The 18,068-nt window shown below is 45.7% G+C and overlaps 1 protein-coding gene across 4 annotated transcripts in view; it reads left to right on the top strand.

Moving 5' to 3' along the window:
- Positions 1-18,068, top strand: part of SIL1 (SIL1 nucleotide exchange factor) — a 318,024-nt gene that overhangs the window by 100,996 nt on the left and 198,960 nt on the right. For 2 of the 4 annotated variants that reach the window (XM_049873774.1, XM_049873773.1), the window contains exon 3: positions 23-158. The exons of the other annotated variants lie outside the window; for them this stretch is intronic. In XM_049873774.1, the coding sequence (XP_049729731.1) occupies positions 23-158 (136 nt within the window). The remainder of the gene's footprint in view (positions 1-22; positions 159-18,068) is intronic. 4 annotated transcript variants of the gene reach the window in all.

The raw sequence follows: 18,068 nt of genomic DNA, 5'->3' as shown, positions 1-18,068 counted from the left end.
GCCCTCTGTTTTCTTTTCTTAGAAGGAGTTTGCACTGACCAACCCAGAGAAGAGCACCACCAAAGAAACAGAGAGAAAAGCCAAAGCAAAGGAGGAGCTGGACACCGAGGTCCTGGAGGTGTTTCACCCGACCCATGAGTGGCAGGCTCTTCAACCAGGTACCAGTCCCAGCCCTGTCCTGTTAAACACATTCTGAATTCAGCCTGCATATGTCCTTTGTCCCCTCAGGGCTGCTTTAAAGGAGTCGACACTCTCTGGCCTGCTGGAGAGGAGCAGTGTGGCCCGTCAGAGTGGTGGCTGCTGCAGGGCTCAGGGACCTTCATTTTCTAGCAGAACAGAGATTGTAGCATCTGAGTGCCCTGGAAGGAAGGCAGGTGGTGGGTGGCCGTGCTTTCTGAGCAAGTGATTGAAACCTTTCTTTCCTTGCACTTCTGAAGCACAGGAGAGGCAGTGACATGTGCCTTGCTCTGCAAATGCTATTTTGGGCTCTGCTGCTCGGCTCAGTGCCACTGAAATATTGTTCATGGGAGAGTCCTGAGCACCAGTGTGAAGCAGGAGTGTTCTGTTGTCAAAGGAACCTGTGCCAAAAAGTGGGCTAGTCCTGGCCTGGTTTTTAAATGGGGCATCCTCAGGAGGAATGACTTTCTGACCCTTTCATGGGCCTAATATAATCATGAAAACAGTTAGCAGTTATGGAGTGTTTACCATGTGCAGGTACTGTGCTAGTGCTTGGTGTGTATAATCTTGCTCAGTTCTCATAATAATAGGAACTAGTGTCTTTATTTTCAGATGAAAACATTAAGGCTGAGAAAGGTTAGGTAACTCGTCCTATGTCATTCAGCTACACTGGTAGTTTGACCGCAGAGCCTGGACCTTCCCTCCTCCCTCTAGCCCTTCCCAGTCCCAGCTGTCCTTGCTGGAGCCCCACTATGCTGACACCTGGGCCTGTTCTCAGGGGTAGGCTGTTTGCATTCTGCACTGGGCAAAGTGAATGGCAAATCCTGGCAGCTGCCATAGTGTAGTGTCATCAGCTTCTTGCCAATAATCATCACCATGTCCTCACTGCCCCTGTTGCTGCTGTGCTGGCAGGGGCAGCGTTTGCTGTGCCAGCCAAGTTTCTGGTAGCAATAGCACTCCTGCTGGGGTTGCATACGGGTAGTTGCTGCCACAGAGGTATGATGCAGCACCAAGGAAGCCAAGTGGGAGCTCATGGCATTAGGCAGGTTTTAGGAACAGAGGTACTGGGTTCAGCAGATACAACTCCTGGCTGCCTTTCTTCAGCTTCCCTGAGAACTAAGCCCCTGTTTTTTGAGGACTAAAACTAGAGGGGCTACTAGGAGTATGGAAGGGAAGATATGGACTTTATCCATTTCTTTTATGTAATGTAGCTTATACCACTTCTAACCAGGTGAGTGCCTGGAGCTGATGCAAGTCAACATCTGGTGTCCCCACTCCTCCATCTGCTCTTGTGGCAGAGTCAGTAGCACCCTTCAAGGCCCTGGGTCCACATTACAGAGCAAGGCTGAAGGGTCTGACACTGAGCCCTTGTCCAGCCCTCTAGGCAGTGGGGCTGAGCAGAAGAGCCCTCTCTGTATCTGTGGAGAGGGACAGCCAGAAACTGAGTGATAAGGGACATGTGGACTCTTAGGACTCTTAGAGCCTCATGGAGAATTGGAGTGGAGGACTGGCTTTTACATTTAACCCAGGGCCTGATATGCCGTTGACATCCTCCCATGCCTTCTAGTTTCTCAAGGGCCTCTCATAAACTCTTATGCTCCAACTTCCCTTGAAGCTGCCCCAAAGCCTTCTCTCCCTACTCCTGAGATCTCAGTGGACAGTTAGTCAACTTTGCAGTTGAGTACAAACACTCAGGCCCTGTAGCTTGGAGGGCAAAGCAATTCTTGTTCTAGTCAAGCGTGCCTCACCCCAAACCCTGTCTTCCCTACCCTTCATTCCCAAAGCAGGACCGGTGGGTGAGGGGAGGTTAGGTGAGAGGTTTGTTCTGGCATCAGCGTGTGATGTAGGATGATTTGGGGTCTGGTGCTGTGGAGTGAGACCAGTGGAGGCAGACAAGATATTCTCAGGCTTTAGTGTAGGTCTGAGGTGTGTTCTATGTATACTGAGAAGGTTTTATTGTATGCCTGTCTATTGTTAGGAAATTGACTTCAGTGGTATGTGTGGATGGCAGGCACTTGCCTTCAACCAGAGTATAATATTTAATTTGCTACATTCTAAGTTCCACCTGGGAGTTTGCAACACAGCTATATAGAGGGAAAAAGGTTCATAGCTTATTCTGGAGACTTCTTTAATGGGTAGGTGAATAGAGAGTATAGTTTAGTGGTAAAGAGGACAGACTTGACACAGGCAGTCCTGGCTTCACATCCTAGCTTTGCTGCTTAGGGGATCTTGGGCAAGTCACAGAAACCTCCTGCTCTTCAGTTTCCCCCTCAGTGACATGGAAATGTCCTGCCCTGCCTCCTGCAGAGGCTGTTATGACGATTCAATGAGATGGTGAATGTGGCGCCCTCGGCCCAGTTCCTGGCCTTAAGACATTGTTCAGTACATAGCAGTCCTGATTTTAAATGGTAAATTTCCACTCACATCACCCTTTCAGTTCAATTGTGGAATTGGATGCCAGTGAAGGTGCATGAGTATGTTGCTTTCCTGCCCTCTCTGGTCTTAAGACAGAGAAAGATGTGAAGAAGAGACTTCCATGGTCATGAATGTTGTTTTCCTTCTGTCCCTCCACAGAGATTTTGATGAGGGAGTAGAGTTAAGCACGAGCAGAAGGGATTAGCAGAGCATGCCTTGCTTCTGAATCAGGGACATGGCACATGGTAGAGAACCTTTGAGAAAATGGCAAACCAGCTAGTTTATGTTGACAGTTATTGACCCTAGTTCAGTACCTTCTGTCCCCTCAGATCTTTGGAGGCAGGACCAAAGCTTTCTTGTCTTCTAGCCTCCAAGGGGGTACTACTAGGGAACATGGGCTGTTTTGGCTATAGACTGGGCTCATTTGAAGGCAGATTTCCAGACTGCCTGCAGTGGCCTGAAACATCAGGGGGACTAACCCATGACTTCATGGGCGTCTCCACCAGGCCAGGTGGGAATTGGGCTCTAGCCATTCAGCCCTGAAGCAGCTGCAGGTCACTCTCCTGGAGTTAGCCTGCCTGTTATTACTGCCAGCATCCTCACTGTGAGCCACTTGTTCCTGGAAGTGATTTTCCTGTCTTTCTTCTGGTTTATTTTGGGATCTGCCTCACCTTACGGAGGCACAGCAAGCATCTGAGTGTAGATTCAGCATCATCTGTTCACAAGCAAGCAGAGGAAAGCAGTTTGTTGGCAGGTCCTTTGGGTTCTGGGCAGGCCACTCAGAAATTTGTACTGGGGCTGAGGACCCTTGAACGCCAGGAATTTGTGCCTTTGTACTTATTACCAGAAGCCAACCTTGGCCAGATTTGGTGGGGCTTCTGCTCCCTGGGCATTTTATGAGATCCTGCTTTGTGCCATGTACTGCACTGGTGGCCAGAGATAGAGATAACAACTCACATTTATGGAACATAGACTCTGCCAGGTGTCCTTTGAGGGCAGGTGCTATAACTGTTCTCGTTTTTACGGACAAAAGGGAGTCTTAGACAGAAGTGACTTACCCAACTGTCTTGGTTGTCTAGTACTGCTATGACAGAAATACCACAAGTAGATGGCTTTAACAATGAGAAGTTTATTTTCTCACAGTCTAGGAAGCTAGAAGTCTGAATTCAGGGCAACAGTTCCAGGGAAAGGCTTTTTCTCTCTGTCAGCTCTGGGGGAAGGTCCTTGTCAAGAATTTTCCCTTGTTGTGGAGCTTCTCAGCACAGGGACCCTGGGTCCAAAGGACATGCTATTCTCCTGGCTCTTGTTTCTTGATGGTATGAGGTCCCCCTGTCTCTCTGCTCGCTTCTCTCTTTTATACCTCAAAAGAGGTTGACTTAAGACATTGCCTGATTTTGTATATTGAGTCCTGCCTTATTCACATAACTGCCTCTAATCCTGCCTCATTAACGTTGTAGAAGTAGGTTTTATAACACATAGGAAAATCATATCAGGTAACAAAATGGTGGTCAGTCACACAATACTGAGAGCCATGGACTAGCCAAGTTGACACACATTTTTGGGGGGACACAATTCAATCCATAACATCGATCAACCAGTAAGTGATAGAGTTGAGATTCAAACTTAGCTTTTTCTGGCTCTAAAGCTAGAGCTTACTAACCACTGTGTCATACTGACTTCCTGGGTAGCAAATAGGACATGACCCCTGCACTTCAGTACCTGATAGTCTCACAGAGGATACAGAGACAGAAGAGGCACCGAAGTGTTTCAGTTGTCCTGGTAGAAGTGTCTTGGGCTCATTGGGGGCACAGAGGAGGGTATGGCAAGGTCAGAGTCTTTTCTCTCTACTTCTGAGATCTTGGTGGGGTGGTTAGTCAAATTTTGCTCATGCTGAACCTCCAGCCCCACCTCAGTTCTGTTTTTGAGCTGTGTGGCCTTGGTCAGGTTGCTTAGAATCTCTGAACCTTAGTTTCCTCATCTGAAAATAAAGATATCTATCTCACAAAGATGATGTGAGAATTAAGTAAGAGTAACACATATAAAGTACTTTGCATAAGGCCTGGCACATAGGAAGTATTCAATAAGTGGCTGTATTTGTCATTTTTAAAAATATACTTTTGTTCCTGAAGTGGTTTGTCTCCCTTTCCTTGGAGACCTGAAGGTGAAGTGAGGGTAGGAGGCAGCCTGGGCAAAGGGCCTTCTCATACTGACCATTCACCGGTACCTGTGTGTCAGCCTCACGTGGACCCAGGCTATGAGCACAGCCAGGCTCAAACTTGAGACTCTTTATTGACCTGAGTTGACTTCCAGGCAGCTGTGAGAGTCTTTGAAATATTGGCATTAGCACAAAAAGCCCACTCGATAGGAGCATGCAGAAAGCCTGTGCAGGAACATGTTCATGGGGGAGGGGGAGGTTGGGAAGGAAAAGGAAAAAAAACCAAATCATCAACAACTGATGAGAGCAATCCAAGAATTATAGAGCACCAGCCATCTGGTCAGATCATTTTCAGATCTACACGAGCAATAGGAGGGAATTGAATTTTAAAAACCTCATTTATAGTAGACCAACTACTCTGATTTCAAGTATTTAAGAGACCAGTCTGATTTCCTGCAGGCCCTGGGCATCTCTCTGAAGGGGAGCACCTGACTCTGGCCTGGGTGATTCTGCAGGACTGTCTCAGTGGGCCCTTTGTCCCCTTGCAGCTTGGGAGGGGCTGTAAATGAAGTGGGACCAAGGGGTAAAGCTCCCAGTGTCTTCTGGCTTGGATCTGTGGTTGCGAGGCAGGTGACCCCCCCACCCCAGCCTCCACTTTTCAGCCTAGAGGGATCTCCCTTATGGGTCATCTCATTGCCCAGGATGGTCCCCAAGAGTATGACCTACGTGTATCCCATCCTCCACACATAGACATGACCAAACACCTTGAAGGCCATGAGCAGTTGGGGAGGGTTAGTTAAGGGCAGTTCATACCTAAGCCCCCATGTCTCATCAAAGTGGGGCAGTGCTAATGGCCAGAGGAGGGAGATAGCCCGGGGCCTCTGTCGATCTTCCATCTTAGCCCAAACATAGTGCTGTAAAGATGGGTCAGGGGATGGATAGAGGATAGAGGATTTTGTGTAGGTGTTGGGGGTGGTTTGTCTCCTTTTTTATACACAAGTTGCTGCGTCCAGCAACTTCACAGGGGGAAGTGTTCACCAGAACTTTTCTTCAGTGCTACTTCCTTTTGAAGTCCCCTGGGATTTCCTAAGAACTTCATTTGTTCTTCTCCTCCCTGTACTTCTGACCTATCTCGCTGTTCCTACAGCCTCCCCAGCCTTTGTTAAGTATTCTTCACCCTGAATTCTTCATCCTTTGCTCTTTGGAAATACAAATTTGTCAGGGGGCATCACTTGGGGAATGGCAGGATACGAGGCTTCTTGAGGCCTGTAGGAGCAGTGTTTTCTGAGGCTTCAAATTATCCTCTACTGGGAGAAAAAAGAGCAGTGGACTAGAATACATGAAGGCCCTAGAAGGCTCCACACAGACAATTTACATCTCTTCATCTCAGAGAGAACTCATTGCCGATGTGTGGAGGTTTCTTTCTAGCCTCCCAGGATGGCTGCCCATTGCCCCTTAACAGCCATACCCCACACTTGTCTGAAGCAGCAGGTGGAGGACCGGGCAGGAAGGCCTGTGACTTCCATGGAAGTCACTGCAAAGGCTGAGGCCACTTTGAGGCCAGCTGGCTGAGTTCCCTGTTGGCACCAGAGCATCTTTGCCTGGGCTTTGGTCTTCATTACCCGGACGGAACAGGCCTGGGTCCAGTTTGCAGTCTGTGGACTTGGGTGGTGATGGAGAGCAGCTGTTGGCCATCTTCTTTCTAACAAGCATTTGTATGCTTAATACTCACCCCAGGCCCTTCTCCTCCCCTTCCTCTGCTTCCATCCAACTGTTCTCTGTGAGGTTTAATCAAGAGTACTTGGCACAGTGGCAGAGCCTCAGCTCTCAAAGGCCTTGACACCCAAATTGCCTGAGATGAAAACTTAGACCGGAATAGGGATGATAGAAAACTAGCTGCCAAATGAGTTCCAGCCCTCATGCCAAGGACTTAGCCTTAATTCAGAGAATCTGTGTAGCCCTGACTTTTCCTCCTCTCATACTGGCCTTATTTTGCTGGCTAAGACAGTCCAGGCCATCTCCAAGTTAGGACTAACCAGGCTTGGGAATAGCTCTCAAGGGCTGGCCTCGAGATGGAATGAAAGGCCCTTTTCCAGAAACTCTTACATTCTTAGTTTTGTCCTACTGGAGGTAGGAATTGATCTGTAGGGAGGTAATATTTGATTAGGAGTGCTGGTGGCACAGTGCTTAAGTGCTCGGTTGCTAACTGAAAGATCAGTAGTTCGAATCCACCAGCTGCTCTTGGGGAGAAAGATTTGACAGTCTGCTTCCTTAATGATTTACAGCCTTGGAAACATTTTGAGGCAGTTCTCCTCTGTCCTACAGGGCCGCTATGAGTCAGATCGACTCAATGGCAGTGGGTTTTTGGCATATTTGACTAGGTAGAGAAGAAGACAGGGTAGTAAACATGAATGGAGGGGAGGATGACATGAACAAAGACCTGAAGGTGAGAGTACATCTGCCTGGTTGCAGAGGCTGGTGTGTGTAGAGGATGTTGCTGGAGGGCAGCATCTACTCTATGAGGGAGGGTTGGGGAAGAAGGAAGTAGAGGCAGTATGGAGGAAAACTGACAAAGGCCAGTAGATTTAAAGATGTGAAAGTAAGTGTAACCTATGAGTGTATAGTTATGGGGCTGTGCCATAAGTGGGAGATGAAGAAATGAGGAAAGGAGGTGTGAACCTCTGGGTTTGAGGTGTTTGGAAGTAAGTGGAAGAGAACTAAAATGATAATTTCAGAGATAGCCAGATCAAAAAACTTGTTTATTTCGTGTTAATATTTGTTGAACTCCTACAGCGTTCCGCGTATAGTGCTTGATGCTGATATCTTGGTGGGCATGACAGAGGCTTGTTTGTCTGGGCTTATGGAGTCCCAAACAGCTAACAGGCACAGACTGTTTAGCTCTGTGAGAGCACAGAAGAGGGCCCCTGAAGGAAAGGCATCCCAGAGGCAGGGGCATCGAAGTTAGGTGGAGAGAGCTTTTGTGTATGTTGGAAGGCAGAAGGGAAAGGAACCAGTGTTTGACAGAGATCTAAAATCCCAGAGAGGAGACTGTTGATGGGACAAAGTTGTTTAGGTGGCAAATGAAAAGTCTTGGCCCCATGAATATGATGAGCCTTGGAAAGAAGAATCAGAGGCTAAATGGAAACACCTTTGTGGGTGAGCTAGGCAGGAAAGTTGAGGAAGCTCCCATTAGAAGTCTTCAAGTTTCTCAGCCAAGCTGAGGGTGGGGCTTCTGTCTTGGATGATGGAAGAGGACTTTCACCCTTGAGGTACTTGAGGAATGGAAAGAAGGTTAGAAAGTACCACTGTTGGGAAGATCCCTGGACACTCAAGAGAAGAGAAATAAGCATCATCCAGCATCAGAAAGGGCCCTTTTGACATTTGACAACCTGACTTTGTGGGGGGCCAGGACTAGTAGATTTGGTAACTTTCTTGAGCAGTCTGAGCCCTGGACAGTAGATAGGTGGATAGTGGGATAGCTTCTGTCAGAGGAATGATGGGCAGATGATTTAGGAGGCTACTGGGGACTGTGTGGAGTGAGTGAGGGAGACCTTTGTCTATCTGGCCTATAGGGCTTTGTGAGGAAGAAGGGTGGGTAACTGGAGAGCTTTCCTGGATGCTCCTCTGAACCTATTTCAGCCTTCTCTCTTCTGAAGACAGGGAGTATCAGGACTCTTTGAGGCCCCTAGCAATGCCCAAGGTCAGGGTGGTGTTGGCACCCAACTGATCTTCTGGGCAAGCCTGAAAAGAACCTGAATAGAACAGGGCTTTGTGTGTAGGGGGCTCTGTAACCCTTTTGTTGCTTGTGCTCTAATCAGGCTGATTGTATTTCTGTTCATGTTGGAGTTTCGTTATTGTTCATAAAGTAATAGATCATTAGTCTTGCCTTATTTCTTATAGTATGTTGATTCGGCAAAAAAAGATAGAGTTCTATTTTAATTTCTTTAGTTCTCAGAACAGTCTGTTTACGGTTTGTATAATACAGTTGTTTGAAAGGAGAAAACCATTTCTTTGGATTAAAAAGCTTGTTATTTGATTACGTATGGCCGTAATTAGCTTATCTGGGCAGAGGTGAGTTTTTATGGAATAGTAATATGGTGTATTTGTAAAGGTCTTTTTGCCTGGGAAGGAGGGGGGAGAAAAAACTACCCCTGCCTCTACCCTAGAAGTGCTCTAAATGTTGCATAGACATCATCTTGTTTATTTCCATTCCATCATCCTGGTTTTGCCAAGTCAGGCTTTTAGACAAAGGATGAGGAGGCTATCTAGTATCTCATGGCCCAAAATGAGGGAGAATTAAACAAAGAAACAAAAAAACCAAAACCCAGTGCCATCGAGTCAATTCTGACTCATAGCCACCCCATAGGACAGAGTAGACCTGCCCCATAGAGTTTCCAAGGAAGAGGGAGAATTAGGACCCAGTAATACTAGCCTAATTGTTGGGGGAAGAGAAGAAAACAAACATTTTTGGGGGAAACCTTCTTGTGCTAGTACATTATTTCATGGTGCCCTCAAGGTGCCCCATAAAGGAGTGGTTATATTTTATCTTGGTCCCTTTTGACCCTGTGGTCAGTCACTGAAGAGGCTTCAGCTCCCATTTCTTTTCCCAGGATTTCCTTTCTTACTTCTGAAGATAGATACTGTGGGACCATTGCCTGAAAGCATTAGTACTTTCTGAGGTCTATGTGGGAACCAAATAGACTTTATAATATGAATTTTGGAGGTTACTGATATTGAGAGGATGTAGCTTAGAGCTGCCCAGTCTTGTTTTTCTAGGTTAGATCTTAGCGATCCTTGAGGCAGATCCAGATGTTCCTAAACACAGTGGAGTAAGTGACCCTGTGTACAGTGTGATTTGAGGGGTATTAGTTGACTTTTACATTCCCAGTGGGTTAGATCACAGATGGAGAAGCTGAAGGAATTGTTCCCAAAAGACGGTTAGCATTTCAACTTTCAGTATTTTTTTATGTTCTTTTTTTGTTGTGTTTTTTTAAATTAATTTTTATTGTGCTTTAAGTGAAAGTTTATGAATCGAGTCAGTCTGTCATACAAAAATTTATATACACCTTGCTATATACTCCTGATTGCTCTCCCCCGAATGAGACAACACACTCCTTCCCTCCACTCTCTCTTTTCGTGTCCATTTGGCCAGCTTCTGACCCCCTCTGCTCTCTCATCTCCCCTCCAGACAGGAGCTGCCTACATAGTCTCATGTGTCTACTTGATCCAAGAAGCTCACTCTTCCCCAGTATCATTTTCTATCCCATAGTCCAGTCCAATCCCTGTCTGAAGAGTTGGCTTTGGGAATGGTTCCTGTCTTGGGCCAACAGAAGGCTTGGGAACCATGACCTCCGGGGTCCTTCTAGTCTCAGTCAGACCATTAAGTCTGGTCTTTTCCCTAGAATTTGAGGTCTGCATCCCACCATTCTCCTGCTCCCTCACGGATTCTCTGTTGTGTTCCCTGTCAGGACAGTCATCGGTTGTAGCCAGGCACCATCTAGTTCTTCTGGCCTCAGGCTGATGTAGTCTCTGGTTTATTTGGTCCTTTCTATCTCTTGGGCTCATAATTACCTTGTATCTTTGGTGTTCTTCATTCTCCTTTGCTCCAGGTGGGTTGAGACCAATTGATGCATCTTAGATGGCCGCTTGGTAGCGTTTAAGAGCCCAGGTGCCACTCTCCAAAGTGGGATGCAGAACGTTTTCTTAATAGATTTTATTATGCCAATTGACTTAGCTGTCCCCTGAAACCATGGTCCCCAAACCCCGCCCCTGCTATTCTGGACTTTGAAGCGTTCAGTTTATTCAGGAAATTTCTTTGCTTTTAGTTTAGTCCAGTTGTGCTGGCCTCGCCTGTATTGTGTTGTCTTTCCCTTCACCTAAAGTAGTTCTTATCTACTATCTAATTACTGAATACCCTTCTCCTACCCTTCCTCCCTCCCCCTTCTCGTAACCATCAAGGAATATTTTTTTCTCTGTTTAAACTATTTCTCGAGTTCTTATAATAGTGGTCTTATGCAGTATTTGTCCTTTTGCAACTAATTTCACTCAGCCTAATGTGTTCCAGATTCCTCCATCTTATGAAATGTTGCACGGAGTCATCATTGTTCTTTATTGATCCGTAGTATTCCATTGTGTGAATATACCATAATTTATTTATCCGTTCATCCATTGATGGGCACCTTGGTTGCTTCCATCTTTTTGCTATTGTAAACAGTGCTGCGATAAACATGGGTGTGCATATATCTGTTTGTGTAAAGGCTCTTAATTCTCTAGGATATATTCCAAGGAGTGGGATTGCTGGATCGTATGGTAATTCTATTTCTAGTTTTTTAAGAAAGCGCCAAATCAATTTGCAAAGTGGTTGTACCATTTACATTCCCACCAGCGGTGTCTAAGCATTCCAGTCTCTCCATAGCCTGTCCAATATTTATTATTTTGTGTTTTTTGGATTAATGTCAGCCTTGTTGGAGTGAGATGGAATCTCATTGTAGTTTTGATTTTCATTTCTGTAATGGCTAATGATCATGAGTATTTCATCACGTATCTGTTAGCTACCTGAATGTCTGCTTTATCAACTTTCAGTATTTGATCAAAATAGCTAGTTGATGATACTTTGGGGTTAGACATAGAACTTCAGAATGGAGGGGCTCTTTCTTCATAAAGTTGACAGTAATAGCTGCAGTCAGATGAAAGGTTTGATTAACAGGAGTGTGTTGGGGGGTGCACCTTGGAGGGTAAAGGTGAGTGGGGAGAAGTATGAGGAACACTGGTCAAGGGAATGCTGAGTCTTTGTCACCTAGTTGCTGGCGTCGTCTAACCCTGCTAATGTACGTCAGTGAAAGCCTAGGTTTTGTAATGGCTCGGTTGGAACAAAATGCTCTCTTTTTCCTCTGTTTCTGGTTTTTCATGCTCCGAGATTCTCTCTTTCCTTTTCTCCCTGTCTGCCCTCTCTGCCTTCTTTTCTCCCATGCTGTAATGGCCTCTACTTGCAGCTGAGTGGCGGGTGGCAGGGATGGATAGATATGGGGCATATAGCTGGGGGAATATTCTTCAATTCTGCCAGCATCAAAGAAATGACTTCCAAGCCAATCCGTCTAGCCACGTATTCCGCTGATCTGTCAGAATGAGAGGACAAACACATTAGCATTGCCAGAAAAGGGATTTGGGAAAAATCAAGTCTGTGGAACTGAGTGATCTAAAGTCACAAGCATTAAAAATGAATCCTGGAGCTCTTCCCAGCCCATCTCCCAGAGCCCTGTCCCTTGACACTGAGACCCTGTGCTACATCATTGGTTTGCACCTCAACTTTCCCAAAGAGCCTAGTGCTTAAGAGAAGGCACTGGCTTATGTTGTCTGTCATTGGATGTTTCTGGACATGACGTGGAAAAGAATCCCAGAGGGCTTTGTTTTGTTTTGCTTTTTACTCTGTGACTGTCATGTCTCCATACACTTGTAAAGGCCTTTGGAAGACTGTTCTCTCTGGTGTTGAGCACACCCACGTGCCCGTAGATTTTCCCTCTGCCTGCTACCGAACCATAGTGACATCTCAGAAGAGCAGTGGCCTTCTCCATTGTCCATAGGCCAGGAAAGGGCTTCTAGTCATGAGAAAGAAGCAGAACTTAAAAATTAAAGTGTAGTATTTTATCTCCTTTGGAGAAAAGAAAAAAGCCTAGAATGCCCTTTCTTCAAAGAGACATGTCCTTCATAGAGAGGAGTGGCCGGAGAGCTGAGCCCAGGCTGTATTTTGGCATCTGGTTGTGGCAGTGCCTTGATTATTTAGACAGTTTAGTGTTGTAGAGTTAGTCCACCTGGGTTCACACTTCTGCTCTCCTTTGGGAAATTACTTAATTCCACCAAGGTTTAATGAAATATTCCCATATGTAAAATGGAGATACTAATAATACCTACTTCAGAGAGTTGTTTCAGATAGTAAATAAGGTAAGCATATGGAGTGTTTAATATAGTGCCAGGTACATAGAATAGCTCAATAGATGTTAGCTGCTTTTGTTTCTCTTGTATTAAAAATGAGAAGCCCAAATTGAGGTACAGTCTACAAAATAACCAAACCCATTGCTATCAAGTCGATTCCGACTCACAGCGACCCTATAGTACAGAGTAGAACTGCCCCATAGGGTTTCCAAGGAGCGGCTGGTGGGTTTGAACTGCTGACCCTTTGGTTAGCAGCTGAGCTCTTAACCACTGCACCACCAGGGCTCTGAAACTAACCGGTACTCTTTAAATGTGTCTAGACATAAAGACAAGGAAAAACTGAAGAACTGTTGCGGATTGGAAGAGACTAAGGAGATATGACAACTAATTATAATGTGGGATTCTAGATTAGAATCTGGAACAGAAAAAGGACGTTAGTGGAAAAACTGGTGAAGTCCGTATTAGGCCTATAGTTTAGTTACTAGTATTGTACCAATGTTAATTTCTTAGTTTTGATAATTGTTCTGTGGTAATATAAGATGTTAATATTAGGGGAAGCTGAGTGTATGGGAACTGTGTACTGTTTTTGCAACTTTTCCGTAAGTCTATAATTATTTCAAAATAAGTGAATGTCCAAGTGACCTGTTAGATAGAGAAACTGACCTGGGCGAAGCCATGTGCTCCCAGCCCCTGGCACAGCAGGTTGTACCTGACTCAACCCCACCTCCTGTGTCACAAGGAGAGCTCTTACTAAGGGGCCAGGAAGCCTGCCTGTAGAGCTCTTACTAAGGGGCCAGGAAGCCTGCCTGTTTAGCCACGGCACACCTGCTGCATCCTGAGGAGAGATCTGCTCTAGGCAGGTTAATTGGTCAGATAACAATGCAGACATACACCCCAGGTCTGATTCTGTAGCAGTGCCTTACAGGGTCTGGGGAGGAGGCCATTCATTTGGCATTAGAACTCTATGCAGGGCTGAGTGATCAGGGCGCTTGTCTCTATTCCTTCAAATCCTTCCTGTTTCACCCTCTATCTAAGCACCAATCACTATGGCAAGATGTTTGCCGATCTTGGTGCCTACCCCTACGCTCACTGTTTGATCATCCAGAAGAAAGAAAAAGAAGTTCAAACCCAGATTTGCAATCATTTATTATTTTCTTTCCTAAGTACCTTGCACTTGCACAAAGCAGGTATTTTGTGTGCTCTTTTTGAGCACAAAAGGTACATGTGCTTTTCTTATGACTGATGTGGCCATCCCTGTCATACTAATAGCAGGGTTTGTAGAAGAAAGCCATTATTATCATTGGGAGAATGTGAGTCTTGGAGTTTTTATTTTTGCAACGAAGTCAGCTGTCAAGGGGGTCTGGAAAGTATAAAGTCTTCCATTCCAGCATACGCCTTCCTCACAAGTATTTATCCTTGGAAGCCCATGTTTTCTAAGTTGAAAAAAAAAAAAATCAATGTTAAAAAATGTTCTTTGTATTTTTTAACTCAGTGGCTGAGGTGTACTGCCTTTCGCTATTGATTTACAAATTTTATTGTCAGGCCCTTGGGATATGTGTGGATTACTCAATAGTGTGACCAATGGCCAGGCTCTGAATTATGTTTTTTTATTTTTATTTTTATTATTATAGAGGAGTTCATAAACCATATTTCTCTATAGGTTATTTTAGACATAAGACTAGTGAACTGTCATTTCTCTTTTAGTCATACATGACTGAAAAAAAAAAAGGGGGGGGTGGGCAATGGTGGTGGGAGGGAGAAGTGCCTGGTTTAAGATTGAATAGTAAACCACTCCTGAAAGCATGTGAATGCAGAGGCTTGAAGTGGACAAACCTCGGGTATTGATTGTGGGAGTGCTTGGGTTAGAAGAGACAGAATCTGCTCGAAATTAAACCTTTTGCCTTACCTTTGGTCTGTCTAGAGCCCCAGAGGAAAGATGATGGTTTTTTCCTCTCTTGGGGTTTTTGTTCAAATAACAAGTGGCCGGAGACCAGAGAATCCTGCCCCCTGAATGGGCCCTCCGTGCTCCTGCCTCCCTCCTGCCCCACGCAGCCACTTATACTGATGGATGTGCAAACCCTTTACAGACAGTTTGGCACTGCCTGGCTCACGGAGATCATCTGTCTCCTTTGAATGAGCAACTTTATGTTTTCAGCTCCTTTTCCCTGCACGGAGAGAAATTGCCTTGTGCCAGCTTCTGCCTTCTGATGGAAATGTTTACCTTCCCTGGGGAAAGGCACTATTCTTTGGGGGTAATGTCTGCCGATGTTCCCTGCCCCTCATGGGAGCATAAGCCTGTGCTCTAGTGCTCAAGGGTGGACGAGGGGAGGCAGCCGTTGGAGCGTGCAGGATTGCCACTGGGGCAGCCATCTGCCAGTGTCGCGGCTCGCAGCCTGCCTCTGAGCCTGCTGCTGGGAGGGAGTGTCTGCACTCTGGGCCTGCATGCATTATGCGCAGCCCATTCCCTAAATGAACTTTCTAAGTGTGTATAACTCAGTTCTACCTTGTTCTTGTATGGCCTGCCTCAGGGCACTGTTCAGAATCTCCCCAAATTATGCAGAGCTAAGCTTCTAGTGCTGAGCATTTAGAGTTTCTGGTAATAGCTGATTTTTTTTTTTTTTTGTGGGGGGAGCTAGATTTTTAAAATTGCAGTGAGCTATTGATTTATGGTTATGGGAAGGTTTGCTTTTTATAGGAAAATTATCAACACAATGATAATATAGTTTCGTGGCAATGGTATTTTGACTCCATCCAAAGCTGCAGTCTGGTCCCCTGGCCTGCCTAGCTTTTTTTGTAATGTGCCCCTTATGATTGGAGGAGGCTGCTTTAGTATTAGAATGAAATCTGGCTTCCAGTCACAGACCCCCACCCTCCCCGGTTGTCACTCCCTTCCTCCCCACCTTCCCTTCCTGAGATGGAGGAGTTTTTGCACATGCTGCTTAGAAAAAGGAGATTCACAGCATGACTCAGTTCTCACCCATGCATCTAAGATTCCTGCCATCCAGTAAATTTTGGCAGACAGGCATTGGTGTGTATGGAGAGCAGTCCTACTTCCCTATCCCTGCACTGCTCCCATTATTGCGTATGCCTTTTGGGTGGAGTCTGGGGTGTCCACCCTCCCACTTCTGCTTTTCTTCTCAAGCAGCCCTTGCTTCTCCTATAGGGCTATTCTTTAGTATCTGTGAGGTACTAGGGACAGTTTTACAATCCAAGCATCTTGTGGAGAGAGTTATGGGAAGAGTTCAAGTCCTGAGGTATTTGAGGGCTTGTGTTAAATATAGTGAGGGTGTAGCAGATTGCCTTGGCCTTACGAACCTGGAGCTGCCTGGAAATCTATTCAAACAAGAAGGTTCACAGTTCCACTCCTCCACTTACAGAGTCTGGATGTATAGGTGTCTTCGTGTCTGTCATGACAGTGTTGACCTCTCAGTGTCATTGAGGTCTCCAGGCTAGGGCTGGTGAGGCCATGAATGCTGTTGAAGGTGAGTGGCTGATGACATGGGGCTCTCCTTTTTCCTCTAAGGGGAAAAAGGAGTATTAGGTTCTAGAAAATTCTTCTTGACTACGAAGACTTGGTTAAATTTTGTCTTCTCACCCACCCCTAGATAAGTCAGGATAACAAAGTCAGGGGCTAAATGGGACTTTGAGTGACCAGAGACAAGGAGAAACCTAGAGGGACAGAGAGGGCCATCTGTTGGTTCACCAGCCTGTAAGAACAAGAGGAAGGATTGCCTTCCTTTGCCTGGCCAGCCGGGGAGACCCATGCTGGATGCACCATTGGCCCAGTCTAGGAGGGAGTGGTGTCTTCTCTCAGAATATTGCTGCTGCCTGGGGGACTCTTGGTCTGCTCCCTACACAGCCATACAGTCATGGAAAAGTAAAGGGTACTTGAGCTGTTTGGCTCCTGTATCAAAGAGACTGTCTACACAGGGAGAAGTTTAGGGCAAGTCTGGACCAGAACAGAAGATACGGCTTGTTTTTTAGCCCAACCAGTGGGAAGCTCTTGTCGTAGGGGGCCCCTCCCCCCTAGTCTGTGTAGATATGTCTGGAGCTAAGCCTCTCCCTTCCAGCCAGTCCCTTGTGGGCTTTCCTTCCCATTTGTGGCTTCACCAAATTGACCTGCTGGATAGTTCTGGAATCTTCCCAGGCCTGCAACACATATGGCTTGGCAGTGAAAGATTTGTGTTGGAGGGCTGCATTTATTGGATGTCCTTTGAAATGAACTTTTCATAGTTCACGAGTACCTCACAGGGGCCCTCTTAAGGGGTCTTGGCTTCCCTTAAACTTCATACTTGTGTGGACTCCCACACACATTCTTGTGTTTTTCATTTTAAACATGGTTGGTGATGAATTGGAGGAGAGAATGGGAATTTGCTTTCCTCTGCACCAGAAGTGCAGTGCTGCTAATTTCATTCTGTGCACTCTCTCTGAGATGAGCAGAGTCCTCTGTGCCCATGTTTAGTACCTCTGTGTTGCTGGACTCTCCGGGCAAAAATTAGGCTAATGTCTCTGACGACTGCATTAGCCACTGAAATGAGGTTCTAAATTGAAGATACTACACCAAGGCTCTCTCCAAGGTATCGCCTTGTTCTGGCTTTTATTATTCAAATTCATTCTCTCAATGATTCTCCACAGACTGACTGGCAGGCAGGTTCAGTGCAGCTCATTGTACTAGCTGAAAGCCAAGATCACCTTTTAAGAAGACGGAGAAAGGAAAGGGGGAAAAAATGAAGCAAAGGATGAATGCTGTAATGCGAAGAGTCAGCAGTTTGTCTGTTCTAAGAGCTACTCAGCAGGCTTGTGCAATGCCCAGAGATAGAAGAGGAAGGGAGCAGAAGAAGGTGGAGGGGGTGACATGGGGATGGGGTATTGCCATTGCATTAGTGGCATCTGTGTTTAAAACTTCACCCCTTTTACCGAGCCCCTAAATATGTGCCTAACAGGGTGCTGAGAACTCCCTCAAAAAGCTGAGTCTTATAGTTTCACTGATCTTCCCTCCATCTTGGGTGTGGAGGTGGCAGCTTGGACTTTAGGATTCTTGCGTTTTACATTGGAAGTAGGAGTCTTCCAGCAGTCAAATGCCCAGACAGTTGAGAATATTTCTCTTACATGTCTGTTTTTAGGATGTGTTTTTTTTTTTTTTTTTTAATGTGCTGACAAAGTAGTATATTTTCAAAGCAGGAGACTTGGAAGACATAGAAAAGCACGAATGGAAAAACAAAACAAAACAAAAAATAACAAAATCACCCAAATCCCACTATCCAGATGTAAAGGTAACATTATGGCTTGTTTTCTTCTGGTCGTTTTTGCAAAAGTGCTGTCATGCTGTACATAGTATTTTGAGGCTGATACTTTTGATTTGGAAATGGGGAGCTAAATTTTGGAAAGTTTT

Source organism: Elephas maximus, chromosome 2 (genome assembly GCF_024166365.1).
Source record: "Elephas maximus indicus isolate mEleMax1 chromosome 2, mEleMax1 primary haplotype, whole genome shotgun sequence".
Classification (NCBI taxonomy): Eukaryota; Metazoa; Chordata; class Mammalia; order Proboscidea; family Elephantidae; genus Elephas; species Elephas maximus.
Note: the sequence above shows the minus strand (reverse complement) of the source record. Positions and strands in the feature narration are given on the sequence as shown.